We start from the raw sequence: 15,011 nt of genomic DNA on the forward strand, positions 1-15,011 counted from the left end.
TAATATATTTCCATGGTGAATGTATTTGGTAATACACTACATTCTTAACATATTTAGAAGATTATTTTTTCATTAGTCCCATTATAAATAAAATTGTAACTGTGACATAATGGAATTCACTTGACTATATTAATGTACCAACAAATACTGCATACTTTGCATGCATTATTTTTTGTTTGTCAATTACACCTCAATAATCCTTGAAAACTAAAACACAAATTATGTACTTCTAATACTCCTCCAGGAAGTCAGAATTTTTAGTGACCTATTACATTATTAAATTTTTATTAAACTTGGATATAAAATTGTAGCACATAAGAATTATAAATGAATAAAAATTCCAGATAACATGAAATGAATTATGGAAAACCTAAGTTGTGACTGCCTAAACATACCTGCAAATCTGTTTTGATAGTAATTAACACTGAATACATAAGCCACCCTACTCAGTTTTCATAGTATTTTATGAAATACAGGTTCTTATTTTTACCATTTGCTAAAATCGTTCTGAGGCTTAGATGTGTTGTATAACTTATTCAAAGTTATCATGTAATAAAGAACAAAGCTGAAATGCAACCTCTATTTTCCCTAATTGCCAAAGTTATGTCTTACAATTTCCTATATTGCCATACTTCCTACAAAGTAGTCATCGGACTGAGTACCATGTTCTTCCATCTTATTTAATGATCATAAATACCCTATGATGCTAGAGCTATTTTTGGTCAACTTTTGCAGTTGAGAAATCTGCAGCTTCAAAAATTTAATTTGATGTTTCATGTGTTCAGGAAATTAGTTGAGAGTTGAAATTCTCACACAATTGTATCTGATTATGAAGCACATGTTCTTTTTACTCAGCCATTCATTCACTTTTAATGCTTGGGCTATCAATGTTAATCAAGTGAGCATTTGCTTTTATGATACAATTTGAAAGGATTTGAAGAATCATCTCCTTTGCTAGTTTCTCAGAAGAGCAGGAATATTCCAAATTATCTGTACTGCATAAAAGCTATAACAAAGATTTTGTGTTTTATAACTTTTATCTGTTGGTAGTCATATTTAGTTTTAATCTGTTTTAATTAATAAAACCCAACACCCTTTCATGGCAAAAGTCTTGGAGAAATTAGGGATACAAGATACATACATAAACGTAATAAAAGCAATATACAATAATCCTATTGCCAACATTAATATAAATGGAGAGAAACTTAGAACAATTCCACTACAATCAGGGACAAGAAAAGGCTGTCCAGACTCTCCCTATCTATTCAATATAATAGTTGAACTTCAAGCTAGAGCAATAAGACAACTAAAGGAGATAAATGAGATACAAATTGGAAAGGAAGAAATCACAGAATTGCTATTCATTGATGATATCATAGTATTTACATGTGACCCCAAAAACTCTCTCAGAGAACTCCTACAGCTGATAAACACCTTCAGCAAAATGGCTAGATACAAAATTAACTTAAAAATTTATAGCCCTCCTTTATGCAAATGATGAACTAACTGAGAAAGAAATTAGGGACACACAATCTTTCACAATATCCACAAATAATATAAAATACCATAGTGCAACTCTAAGCAAACAAGTGAAAGACCTGTATAACTTCAAGTTTCTGAAGAAAGAATTTTAGGAAGATATCAGAAAATGGAAAGATCTCCTATGCTCATGGATCAGTAGGATTAACATAGTGAAAATGGCTATCTTACCAACAAAATTCCAACACACTTCTTTGCATACCTTGAAAAAGCAATTCTCATCTTCATATAAAAAAAGAAAAAAATGCAGGATAGCCAAAACAATCCTAAACAATAAAAGAACCTCTGGAGGAATCACAATCACAGACCTCAAGCTGTGCTACAAAGCAATAGTAATAAAAATCACATGGTATTAACATAAAAACAGGTTGATCAATTGGAATAAATTCTCAGTAAGCTGGGAGTCAAACCTCACTCCTATATTTCCAGCATTTTGAACTACAAAGTACTTTGAATTACAAAGACTGCATATTGTAGGTCATCTGAGTTACACAATGAATTACAGGCCAACTTCAACAAAATAGAATAAATTTTTTATATTATTATGGTTCCTTCTGTGTGTAGTAGATGATATGCTATTTTATTACTCTTCTCTGGAATTAATGGATTTTTGTTTGTTTGAGACAGGGTTTCTCTGGGTAACCACCCTGACTTATCTTAGACCTTGCTTTGTAATCCAGGCTGCCTTCAAGTTCAGAGAAATCCACCTGCCTCTGCTTCCCGAGTGCTAGGATTAAGGACATGTGCCAAGACTCTCCAGCCTCATGGCTATTTTATTGGCTAATGGGGGAAAGAAAAATGCTTTACCCAAGGGACATCTAAAGTCAATCATACTGATAGGGAAAGCATATAAAGTCATTTTTGTCTCACATTGATCTAATGAAAGTATCATAGTATTTTCCTTTATACTTCCTTTTATTCTAAGTCACATGATACAGAACCTGATCTGCAAATAAAAGCACAGATTTAGACTTGAGAATAGAGAGAAGTGATGAGAGATGGGAAGAAAGTTTATAGGAAAAAAAAAGTGCTGAACACCTATGTACTGGGCATTTAATGTACAAGTTAATTAGGTACTATGAATTGATGGCATTTGTGGGGCAACTGCGTAGTTCATTTTTGTTTCAGACTCAATCAGTGCCAGCCAAAATGGGTTATTTATGAAACACATAGATGTATGAGGTTTTGATTTTTTGTATATATATTTGGGATATAATATTGGTGTGTGGCTTCTATTTCTTTCATGTAGAACAGCCACAAAATTATAAAGATGTAATTCTACCCATGTCTGTCTTAGTTAATGAGTGAGTTTACTGAAGTTGTATCTGGGAGTTTGGGTGAAGGATTAGTTACAGGATCTTAGATGGCTCAAAGGCAACTACGTTGCTCAAAGACCCATACTAGCATAGTTGAGAACTTATGAAATCTGCCTCCCTGGAGCTCCCTGCGTGATTTCAAGAAGCTCATCTTGTCAGAGAATCTTCTCTCTCCAGCATGTATTACTCCTTATATAATCTTATAACTCTTGTATTAAGAGCTTTCTTACCATTCTGTTGGTTTACTCCATGAACTTTCTAAGTTTCATTTGCTTCCTAAATTACAAGCCACCCACTAAAGGGTAATGTTTTACATTGGAGGAAAGAGCTAAAGTACAAGATCATTCAGTGCAAGCGCACAATGTGTATCTACAATTATTTCAGGGCAAATGTGTGTGTGTGTGTGTGTGTGTGTGTGTGTGTATTGTATATGTATGTCTATATACACATTAATATGTGTATGTAATAGATTACTGTGAACTGTAACTATGTACTTTGAGCCTTTATTATCCTTGTTACTTTTTTGTCCTTTAATTATGTACCTTAGTTTCTTTATCATCAAGACAGAGAGCCTATTATTTTGACTTAAAATTTATATAATATAGCAAGGAAGAAATATCCAGCTGATCCTCGAGAGTGCTTCTGCAGCTGAAGGCATGGTAGCATAGTACAAGCAAAAAGACAGCTGTTCTGGAGAAGATGGTGGCATTGCCTCCCCCCAAATGCTGCCTTTCCTCTTTAGGCTTCAGATGCGTGTTCATTTAAGAAAAGGTCAGGAAATAAAGCGTCAAAATTCTGGTCAGCCAACTCCAATTAACTTGCGAGAAGCAGATGTCCCATTCCTCATTATGCTGAGCAGACATTGGAGTTGTCTGAGGTGAGGGCATACACACATACTTGACAGAATTCTCTGAGGCAATTTTGGCTTGCAATTGAAAGATAAGGGCAGCAGAAACAACTTGAATTAATTTTAGCCCTGGGGAATGAGGGATCTACATAAACCAAAAGAAGGAACCCCATTATTCAAAGAGAAGGCTGATAGGATATGATGGTCTAAGCTATTGATGTTACATTTAAAATGTATTTATGCACTATAAGACATGAACCAAGTCATGGGCAATAAAGGAAACAATTCCATTGCTAGAGAGAGAAGTATTTACTAACAGAAATAAAGGCAGGAAGTAGGTTTCTTTTTAAAAAAAAAATAGTTTATCCTGTTTTATTTTCACTCACAATGTTATCACTGGCTATTTAGAACTGTTATTTGAATATTGGAATATGCATATAATAAAGGAACACAACAGAAGAAATGATCCTTGGAAACTATTTTTTTGTTTACTTTTGAAATGGAGTCTCACCATGCAGATTCAGATGTTATGGAGCTCACTATGTAGACCAAGTTAACCTTGAACTTACAGAGATTTACCTATATAGGATTCCTAAGTGCTGGGATCAAAGGCTTGTGCCACCATGCTCAGCAGGATCATAATTTATAAAAGCACAATGACAAGAGTGTTGGGTGAAAGAACAATGATTTTGAGAGGGTTAAGAAAATGAAGCTAAGAGGCTAAACCAAAGGTGCATACTTTAATTTTTTCTAGTTAGTTTTAATTGTCAGCTAGAAACAGCCTAGAGTCATCTGAAAAACTTTATTTGAGGAATTGGCTTGCAGGCACATCTGAGTGTAGTTTGTCCTCATTCAAACTTTTAAGTTGAGTCCATAATATCACCTGCTTAAAGAAACAGAGAATGCTTGAAGAGGGTGATGAGTGAATGAACACCAAAGTTCAAGCTTGCCTCTTCTGGTGTCTTGGTAGTGAAGTTTTCTATCAGAACAATTCTGACCCCAGTTCCTTGCTATCTCTTGACTTGTGATTTCCCCCAATTCCCAATCTTGTGCTCATGTCAAGCATGTGATGCCATTACTTGTGCTATAGAACTGTGAAAGCCTTTAACTTAACCTGCTATTTTTGTGACATTGGCCATATTCAGCCACCTACTCATTATTGGAGCCTGCAGGATTCATAGCTGGGTAAGGTTTTGGATGACTTTTCTCCCCTAGTAGACTTGCATGCAGTTTTATGATTGTATTTAAAGCCACTCCATGGAAAAGAAATCACAACTGGGATTGTAAACCTGGTCAAGAACTATTGGCTGAGAAAGTCATATGCTTAATGGGAGGTCTTATGCCCTACTACTCTTATTGTGCTAAATTAACAAAGTTTCAAACTCCCCTCTAAATATATAAATCAAGTGAGGTGAGTCCATGGATAAAAGCACTTGCTGTCAAGACTATCCTAAATTCATTTCCTGGGACTCTTATGATTGGAAAGTATCAACTCCCAAGGCTGTCATGGATGCATGTGCATGAATGCACACACATGCATGTGCACACACACACACACACACACACACACACACACACACACACACGTAGGTAACAAAAGTAAATTTAAAAATACTTAACTTTATACCCATATAGTAATGCAGCTTCCAACCCTCAGGAGAGAAGCTTCCTGCAATGGACAGCAGTCAATATTGAGAGTCACAGCTACTAAAATATAAAGAATAGGTGACAGTGGAGTGCTCAGCCCCAAATGGAACATTTATGTCACTTCCCTACTCTTAAGGCTTGGGGAAGATTTAAGAGGTGGCAGAAAGATGGTACGAACTAGACACTGTGGAGGACCAGAACACAGTAGGGTTTTCTGTATAGGACAAGACCACTGCACTCATTAACTCATAGCAGTTGTGGTTGCCTATACAAGATGGGTGGGAGATCAATCCAGTTAGCATTCTAGCATGCAGAAAAGAGGGGATACTGAAACCTAATCTACAGCTAAAAGTTATTAATGGTTATGCACATATTGACAGTACTAATCTCTGAGGGGTATACATTTTTTAAAAAAGAGTTTGGGAAGTGGAGAGGTAACCAGAGGCATGTCTAGCAAAAATTAGGAGGTATGGGGATATATATGTTTAAAATATACTGCACACATATTAATTCTCAAATAATAGATAAAATTAAAACATTTAAAGAACCTTCATGAAGGGCAAAAAATAAAGCTACCCACCCTCAAACTTTTCCTTCCAAACTCAGAGCCACATGAAGTGTCCAAAGTTTGTTTTGTTCACAAGAGCAACACAAATGGGGGACTCCAAAGTAAGAAAATTGAAGTGAGCTGTGGGGGTACTCATTCCTATAGTGATGACTACATAGGTGTAAGAATATCCAAAAGGAAACAAAATGTACACATTTATGTATTTAAATGTTATTGTTTCTGTGTGTATGTGTGTATATGCATGTGTTCTTGTGAGGATGTATGGCTGCATGAAGGATCACTCTGTGTGTGTGTGTGTGTGTGTGTGTGTGTGTGTGTGTGTGTGTGTGTGCATATGACAGAGGACAACTTTGTCTTAGATACTCAGGTGGTGTCCACCTTAAAAACACAAACAAAGGAAAAACAACAACAAAAAACTCACCAAGGTCTCTCACTTACCTGGGACTTACAGGTAGGGTGTGCTAGCTGGCTAACAAGTGCCAAAGATCACCCCTTCTCCACATTCTCTGTGGATATTAGCTCAAAAGCTCAGAATACCCAAGATATAATTCACAGCCCACATGAAGCTCAAGAAGAAGTAAGACCAAAGTGTGGATGTTTCAGTCCTTCTTAGAAGGGGGAACAAAATACTCATGGGAGCAAATATGGAAACAAAGTGTGAAACAGAGACTGAAGGAAAGGCAATACAAAGACTGCCCCACCTGGGAATCCATCTCATATACAGTCACAAAACCCAGACACTATTGTGGATGCCAAGAAGGACATGCTGACAGGAGCCTGATATAGCTGTCTCCTGAGAGGCTTTGCCAAACCCTGACAAATACAGAGGCAGATGCTCACAGCTAACCATAGAACTGATCATGGGATCCCCAATGGCGGAGTTAGAGAAAGGTCTGAAGAAGCTGAAGGGGTTTGCAACCCATAGGAAGAACTACAATATTAATCAACTAGACTCCCAGAGCACCCAGGGACTGAACAACCATCCAAAGAGTACACATGGAAGGACCCATAGCTCCAGCTGCATATAAAGCAGAGGATGGTTTTGTTGGGCATCAATGGGAGGAGAGGCCCTTAGTCTTGTAAAGGCTTGATTCCCCAGTGTAGGGGAATGTGAGGGTGGAGAGATGGGCATGGGTGGGCAGGTGGAGGAGCACCCTAATACAAGCAGGGGAAGGGGAGGGGATTGGGGGTTTGGGGGGGACCGGAAAAGAGGATAACATTAGAAATGTAAATAAAGAAAATATCCAATAAATAAAGAAAGAAAGAACAAAAATGTTTTCAACACTACACACAGATTTTTAAACTTTAGTTTTTGATACAAGGACTCACTATGTAGCCTCATAGTAATCTGCCATTCTCTGCCACTTGAGTTTAAAAGTATATGCCACCACCTTGCCCAGCCGATGAAGTACTTTTTTAATGTGAGTTCTAGGGATCAAACACAGGTCCCTCACGCTTGTGAGGAATCATCTGAGTTATCTCTCCAGCTCCTCTTTTGCTCTTTTACAAATAATTCTACCATAAATTGTTTCTAGGATACCTCATGAAGGGATTTAAAAAGTGTTAGAAAAAGACAGACAGAGTAAAGCTACCTGGAAAGGAACAGTTGTTTTATGCTGTAGACATTACTACCTGCTTCGTGGCCAGCACTAATTGGCAAACCCCTCTTCACTCTTCTATTTCTCCAATTTGTGAAGAAATAGGCTAAATCAGTGTGGCACTTGCAGCTTTCAGTCACAATTACTCTATTATATACAATGGAGCCTTTTGATGGGGTGAAGTTATAAGAGTTTTAACATAAAATTTGGCGTAACATCAAAATCTGAACAGAACTTATTTTTTTTCTAACAAAGGTAACTAATTTATTTAGAGATGTCTTTGACTTTCACCACTGTGGGGGTGGTCAGGAGCACCAGGTGTGCTCTTTTATAGTGAGGCTCAAGGTTTTTGACCGGTGGTGGCAGATGAGAACAGCATCTCTAACCTGTAACTGATGAGGCACACTCAGGTCTCCAGTCTCATAAGTTTCCTTTAACTGTTTCCAGACCTCACGTCGGACCACCTCAAATGTTTTCATGTGGACAAGCAAGGATTTAGAAAGAACAACATCAGATTCATATATTTTATCTATTTCAGTAAGTGGTGGAGACCCCCCCCCCTCATAAAATCTTATAAGGTGTTAGTTTAAATCATAACCTGGAACAAGGCAAAAGGAAGGAGGACTATCCAGTCATCTCCCACCAGTCTCCAAGGCTAATTTAGCTTTCCTACCTGTCTTGAGCTCTGGGGTCTGTAAGCACAATGTAATTTTTAATTAATTTCTAGCTGGATGGCCAGTCCCTGACTTGCCTGGGCAACAAAGGCAGGTCTCTTGTCAGACCCAATTATCTTGGGTATTTCAAACTTGAGAAGTTCTCTTTTAAGATCTTCTTAGTCACCACTTTGGCAGTCTCAGTCTTTGTAGGAAAGGCTTTTATCCAGCCTGAAAAAGTATCTATAAAGACTAACAAGTATTTGTTACCATATTTAGCAGGTTTGACTTCCATGAAGTCCACTTCTCAGTAGGCCCCAGGTCTGTCTCTTTGAAATCTTCTTCCTGGGGGACATCTTAAATATCCAGCATTAGTCAGGACACAGGCCTCACAGTTTTTTACTACTGTTTCAGCTACATGAGATAAGTTCATCACATAAAATTTAGAGGACTTTCAACAGTCAGGATCATAGTAGCTCTTTGAGCAGCCTTTTTAGCAGTCACCTGATTTCTTTTAGTAACAGCATCTTGAGCTTTCTGATGTCCAGGACAATGAATTATGGCCACATTTTAGGCAAATGGATGGCCTCGAGGAGGCTCAGTATTTTTCTTTTTAATTGTCTTTTCCTGTAGAAGTCAGCAGCACCTCTGTCCATAAATTGTCCTGTGAATATGGGCAGTGGCAAAAGCATACCTGCTATCAGTGTTCTCTCTGGCAAGCTGCTGGTCCAAATCACTTGTTTTTTTAATCTATCACTGCTATTCCAACCATCAGCTTACCTTCAATCAAAAAGCTGCTCTCGTCAGTATACCAGTTCGGACTCTCTGGCCAAGGTTGGTCTTCTGCTAGGATGTCAATGGACAGGGGGAGGAATCATCAGTCTCAGGCAGCAAGGCAACAGGGTTCAGGATAGCCAGGGTGGCAAAGATCACCCTTTCATGTGGGCATTAGTATCAGTCATGGGGCTGCCAGATAATGTTTCCAAGGGAGTGGGGTGCCACAACAGTTATCTGCTGTCCCAGAGTCAATTTCCATGGTAAGAGTGGCAAGGAACCAGAATGTCTTACTGTAACAGTCTATGAATGTGAAGTCTAATCCTTTCTCTGGCTTCACAACTCATTGGGTACTGCTTCACTCCAATAGAGGAGGCACTGGCTTTTCCAATTTTTGGAAATTGTTTTAGCCATTTATTAATGTCGGGGCTTCTAGCTATTTTTGAAGCTCTGGAAGCCGATACTCATCTTCTAGTTTTAAGGCCAATATCATATAGGTGGGGGATCTCTCAAGTCACCCCTGGTCCTGTCTGAGTAAACTTCAACTTTGTTTTTCCCCAACAAAGGCATAGGGCACTCAGGAATAACCAGAATGAGACACTTGTCTTTTTGACAGATCAAAAGTTTGTGAAGTAATCAAAGAATATAGTTTCTGCCCAGTTGCCCCTATGACTATGGTCTTAGTCTTCTGTTGCCCAGCACCTGTCCTTTCTCTCTCTCTCTATCTCTTATAACTGTGGCCAGTATTCTAGTCTTCAGTCTCTCTTTTGTGATATATTTTTCTGTCTCTTTAACTAAATCTTGCAGTGTATAATCTTGTAATCCCTCTATACTCTGTAACTTCTTACCTGTCAACAGAGCCCAGAAAGGTAAATTGTCAGCTGCTCCCTACCTGTAGCCATATCCCAGTCTGGTCAGTTAAGGGGGGCTTCTAACAGGATCCTTTCTTGTTCTTCTGTGGTAAAGAGAACCTCTAAAAGTTGCTGGCAATCATCACAGTTAGGCCGGTGGAAAAACATTGAAGACTTTTCAATTCAGGTCAGACAGGCAAGGTTATCTGAAAAGAAAGGGTGATTAATCTTCTAGTTTGGTCTGTGCCTCGTTCCTCAGAGGGCCAGGGCTCGGGAGCCTAGCTTTCTCTTTCTCACCCATGGTGGTGGATCTTGGACCAGGTCCTGCCACACAGTAATGTATGGCTGTTGATTGGGGTGTGACCCTGGTCCTTCCTGAAAAATAATAGCTTTAACTTTAAAAATAATAGTCAAGACAAAAGTCTCTTCTGGTGGCCGGTCAACATCAAAAGTCAGTCACTCTGAGGGACAAAAAATCTGCCAAGGTCTTTTCTTGATCTCAACTGATAAGCTATGTGCTCTGGTTTTAACTTCAGTTCAATGGTCTAGAGTTAAACTTTAGTCACAGTCTGTCATCATTGTCACAAGTAACATAAAATCCAGACAAAATATATTCACAGAAAGACTAACAAAAAACCTGTCTCAATCTCGAGTGCCAGCCAGGAGGGATTCCACATCCTAGCTACCAGGAGGACCACCATGTCCTCCCTGGAACCCAGTCCCTGAGAATTCCTGTCCTTTTTGGGATGTCTCCCAGGACTACAGCTGGTGATTTCCCTAGCACGTCTGCCAATCACCCCATTCATATCCTCTCGAGACAGAAACGGCTGCAAACAGCTGCAAAGAACTGAAAGTACTTTCACAAAACCAGCTTACTGAGACAGTATGGACAAGAGAATGGGCCCAAAAACACAGCAAAACACAGAAACAGAGACAACAAATTGGCCAAAACCAGAAATCATACCACCGAGTGGGTTCTTAAGAGCTTAGGATGGTTGAAGTTTCCTGGTCAGGGAACCAAAAATGTAAGGCCCCCACAAAGGGAAGCCCTCACCCAAACCTCAGGAATTCACGACCACCCATTAACTCACAAGACACCTAACTTGATGCAATCAGCAAGAGGTATATTTCATTCAGTATACTGAGGTCAAGACCCCATGACCCACACAGGGGCAGTGGGGTCTGACCTGGGCTTTGGAGACAGAGAGAATTTAAAGTAAAAAAACCACAACTCAGAGGGGAAACACACACCCAGGGGAGTAAGGAGGGTTATTGGAGAGCACCTGTGGAAAGTCCCAGCCCATTATTCAGTTTGTGACAGGGTACAAGGTAGAGCCATGGGGAAAGTTTTGTATAGACTATTCTCTAAGAGCCTGTATGTAATCAGCCATCTATCTTGTGGTCAGCCAAGTTCCTGAAACACAGAGCTCAGGACCAAGCTGACCTGCACTCTTGGTTCTGCCCAGCCTGCTAGGAGATTTTGAACATTTTTAACCCTTTAAAAGTCTTTGGCCCTTCTGAGTGTCTTAGTACATGAGGTCATAATGAGGACTGTTAGAAACACCACAAGGAGGTAGGTGTCCTAAAGTTCATGTGCTGCCTAAGTTGGGGCTGGAACTGCCACCCACACCTCATTTCATATCGTTGTAATAGCCTGAAAACCATGCTGCAGCCCTAGACAGTGACATATAGGAAGACCCTGGGTTTTCCCTGTTACCCTGCGAAATAAACTTCAGGGGATTTTTGTGATAGTTCAGTTCTCACCCTCCTGTGTCTGCCTGTCAGGGGATTGCTCATCCTATTCCCAAACCTTGTAGAAACTGGTGTTCCTTCTTACCCAGTCTTCCCTTCCTCCAACTCCCCCCCCCCCGCCACCAACTCCCACTACACCATCAGAGACTGAGAGTGACATACATATTTTCTCATGTGATTGATTTTATTATCAGCATCATACAACTTTTATGTGGCAAAGTTTGCCATTGGCATCCTGACCGTGGCCCAGCTCCTAGACCCATTCACTGATGTTTCATAGGTCTTTGGACCCAGTTGGGGCCTAGGAGCTGGCCAGGTAGTCATCACGGTCTGGGGCGCTTTCAGGGGAAGGTGGATTTTGCCACTGCTGGAGTGGGAGCCGAAGCTGGAGCCGAAGCTGGAGCCGAAGCTGGAGCTGGAGCCAGAGTCCAAGCTGGAACTAGAGCTGCAGCCCAATCTGGAGGCAGAGCTGAAGCTGAGGCCAGAGTCAGAGCCGGAGCCGAAGCAGAAGCCGAAGCAGGGGTGAAAGCCAGGGCCAGAGCATGTGCCTTTGCTCTAGGTTCTTTAGGAATTCTTGGTCTGACAAATACCTTCGACTTTGCCCCAGTTGACAGTCGAAAACTTGTCTTCTTCTTCTCCGTGATCTGAAATAATTAGATACTAAATTCACAAGGGCACTGGTTTTGGAGAAAGGATGTAGATTCTCGAAAAGGGACAGAGGTAGATGAGGAATTTAGAGCAGGTCTGAGAAAATGTTAGGGGAAGGGATGGTCTCAGAAGGGGGACAATGAGCTTAGCTGGAACCTCTCACCTTAGCACCGTTTCTGCGACGACAAGAGGTACCCTGTTTCTTGACATAATATTTAGACCGCTGTTGTTGGGATGTTTTACGTTTCCTCATGATCTGAAATAATTACATACTAAATTCATAAGGGCACTGGTTTTGGAGAAAGATAGAATGTGGATGGGGACTTGCGAAAAGGGAGAGAGGTAGATGAGAAATTTACAGCTGGTCTGAGAAAATCTTATGGGAAGGGATGGCCTCAGAAGGGGGACAGTGAGCGTACTGGGACCTCTTACCTTTGAACTGGTTCTGCGATGACCAGAGGTACCCCGTTTCTTGTTGGAATGTTTAGACCTCCTGTGTTGAGATGTCTTATGTTTATTTTGCCTGGATCTCCTGGCAGCAGCACCAGGCTTAAGGGCTTTCTTAGCCATGCGAGCCGTTTTGTGTTCTTCTACCAACTGGCCCCAGAGCTCTGAGCTCCCTGCTTACCTACCTGTCAGAACAATGGTGGGCCACACCCTCTGCCTTATTTGGTCAGCAACGTTCTCCCTAGCCAATGGCAGCTAAGCAGTGGCTGAGACCTCACAAAGCCCTACCTCTGACACCTTTGAGGGCATGTAACCTATGCCAGGTATGTTATGAAGGTTTGCAAGTATATAAGTCTTGTAATGTGTGCCTCCTCCTATGGTCCCTGCAACTATGTTCAACCATCTTCACCTTTTGAAACCATAATCACCCAATTCCATTATAAGTTGCACTGGTCATGGTATCTCTTCACAGTAATTAATTAATTAATTAATTAATGAGGGGAAATAAGATGTTGCTGTGATAAAATAATGTCTTATATGTGTGTGCATAAAGTTATCAAGGAGTGAATTTTTAAGGGAAAAAGAACATTGCTGAATTGCATTGTCCAGAATGAAAAGGACAAAGAAATCTTCAGTGAACTTTGAGGATACATCAAAAAGAAATTGTCCTCATTAAGCTAATATAAATTATTCTCTATTTTATGTGATGTATGTAGGGGTCATGTCTGCATTTGTCTATGCACCAATTCATGCAGAGTTCCACGAGGGCAAAATAGGGTGTTAGATACCACAGAACTGGAAATATAGACATCTGTGAGCTTTCACATGTCTGTTAAACATTTTTTACACTCCAGAATTTATTCCCCTCCTTGTCCACCCACTGACTGTTCCACATCCCACACCTCCTCTCCCCCCCCCATCTACAAGAGGATGCCCACCCCACACCAGACCTCCCCACTCCCTGGGGTCCCAAGAATCTTGAGAGTAGGTGCATGTTCTCTTAGTCCAGACCCGGCAGTCCTCTGCTGTATATGTATTGGGGGGGGGGGGGGGGTTCATATCAGCTGGTGCATGCTGCCTGGATGGTGGCTTACTGTCTGAGAGATCCCTGGGGTCCAGGTGAGTTGAGACTGCTGGTCCTCCTACAGGGTTGCCCTACTCCTCAGCTTCTTTCAGCTTTTCTCTAATTCAACCACAGAGGTTAGCAACTCCAATCCATTGGTTGGGTGTAAATATCTGCAACTGACTTTTTCAGCTGCTTGTTTGGTCTCTTAGAGGGCAGTCATGATAGGACCCTTTTTGTGAGCACTCCATAGCCTCAGTAATAGCGTCAGGTCTTGGGGCCTCCTCTTGAGATGTTTCTCAATTTGGGCCTACCACTGGACCTCCTTTTCCTTAGGATCTTCTCTGTTTTTGTCCCTTCAGTTCTTTCAGACAGGAACAATTCTGGGTCAAAGTTTTGACTGTGTGATGGCAACTCCTCTCTCACTTGATGCCCTGTTTTTCTACTGAAGGTGGACTGTACAAGTTCCCTCTACCCACTGTAGGGCATTTCATCTAAGGTCCCTTACTTTGAGACATGAGAGTCTCTCTCTTTCCAGATCTCTGGTACATACTAGAGGGTCCCCCTACCTCCTACCTCCTGAGGTTGTCTGTTTGATTCTTTCCCTCAGGCCTATTGTCCTGTTTCCCACTTAATACCTAATCACATTCCCCTCTTCCCCTTCCTGTCACTTTTCCCACCTCTGCCCCTCTACCCCGAGTGCCCCATGAGGGCTTTCTTCTCCTCCTAAGTAGGATTGAGGCATCCACTTGGGTCCTTTGGCTTGTTGACCTTCTTGAGTTCTGTGGACTATATCTTGGGTATTCTGTACTGTTTGGCTAATATCCACTAATTAATGAGTACATGCCATGCATGTCTTTTGGGTCTGAGTTACCTCACTCAGGATGATATTTTCTAGTTCCATCTATTTGCCTGCAAAACTCACTATGTCCTCATTCTTAATAGCTGAGTAGTATTCCATTGTGTAATGGATATTTTCTATATCCATTCTTCTGTTGTGGGACATCTTGATTGTTTCTAGCTTCTGGCTATCACAAATGAGTTCCTGTATAAACATATTGGAACACATGCTCCTGTGGCACAGTGATGCATCTTTTGGATATATACCCAAGAGTGATATAACCCCTATGGCATGGTGAGACATCTTTTGCGTATATGCCAAAGAGTGGTATAGGTTGTCAGGTAGATCTATTTCCAATTTTTTGTAGAAACTCCAAAATGACTTCCAGAGTGCTTGTATCAGTTTGCAATCCCACCAGCAATGGAGGAATGTTCCTCTTTCTCTACATCCTTGTTGCAAGTTTTATT

At 40.7% G+C, this 15,011-nt stretch overlaps 1 protein-coding gene across 1 annotated transcript; it reads right to left on the minus strand.

Moving 5' to 3' along the window:
* Positions 1 to 11,714: 11,714 nt before the first annotated feature.
* LOC117694161 (uncharacterized) lies at positions 11,715 to 12,810 on the minus strand. The gene is made up of 3 exons (XM_034484979.2): positions 12,626 to 12,810; positions 12,357 to 12,449; positions 11,715 to 12,189 (listed from the first exon to the last, which is right to left on the minus strand). The coding sequence occupies exons 1-3, from the start codon at positions 12,761 to 12,763 to the stop codon at positions 11,887 to 11,889; spliced, it is 534 nt and encodes a 177-aa protein (XP_034340870.1). The 5' UTR covers positions 12,764 to 12,810; the 3' UTR covers positions 11,715 to 11,886.
* Between the last annotated feature and the right edge of the window lie 2,201 nt (positions 12,811 to 15,011).

The sequence above is a fragment of the Arvicanthis niloticus genome, chromosome X (assembly GCF_011762505.2).
Source record: "Arvicanthis niloticus isolate mArvNil1 chromosome X, mArvNil1.pat.X, whole genome shotgun sequence".
In the NCBI taxonomy this organism is placed as follows: Eukaryota; Metazoa; Chordata; class Mammalia; order Rodentia; family Muridae; genus Arvicanthis; species Arvicanthis niloticus.

Bases quoted from the DNA above. Each gene is read 5' to 3' on its own strand.
- LOC117694161 (XM_034484979.2), bottom strand. From the start codon at position 12,763: ATGGCTAAGAAAGCCCTTAAGCCTGGTGCTGCTGCCAGGAGATCCAGG. The intron at 12,450-12,625 runs GTAAGAGGTCCC...TAATTATTTCAG, and splicing joins ATCGCAGAACCAGTTCAAAG to ATCATGAGGAAACGTAAAAC. The intron at 12,190-12,356 runs GTGAGAGGTTCC...TAATTATTTCAG, and splicing joins GTCGCAGAAACGGTGCTAAG to ATCACGGAGAAGAAGAAGAC.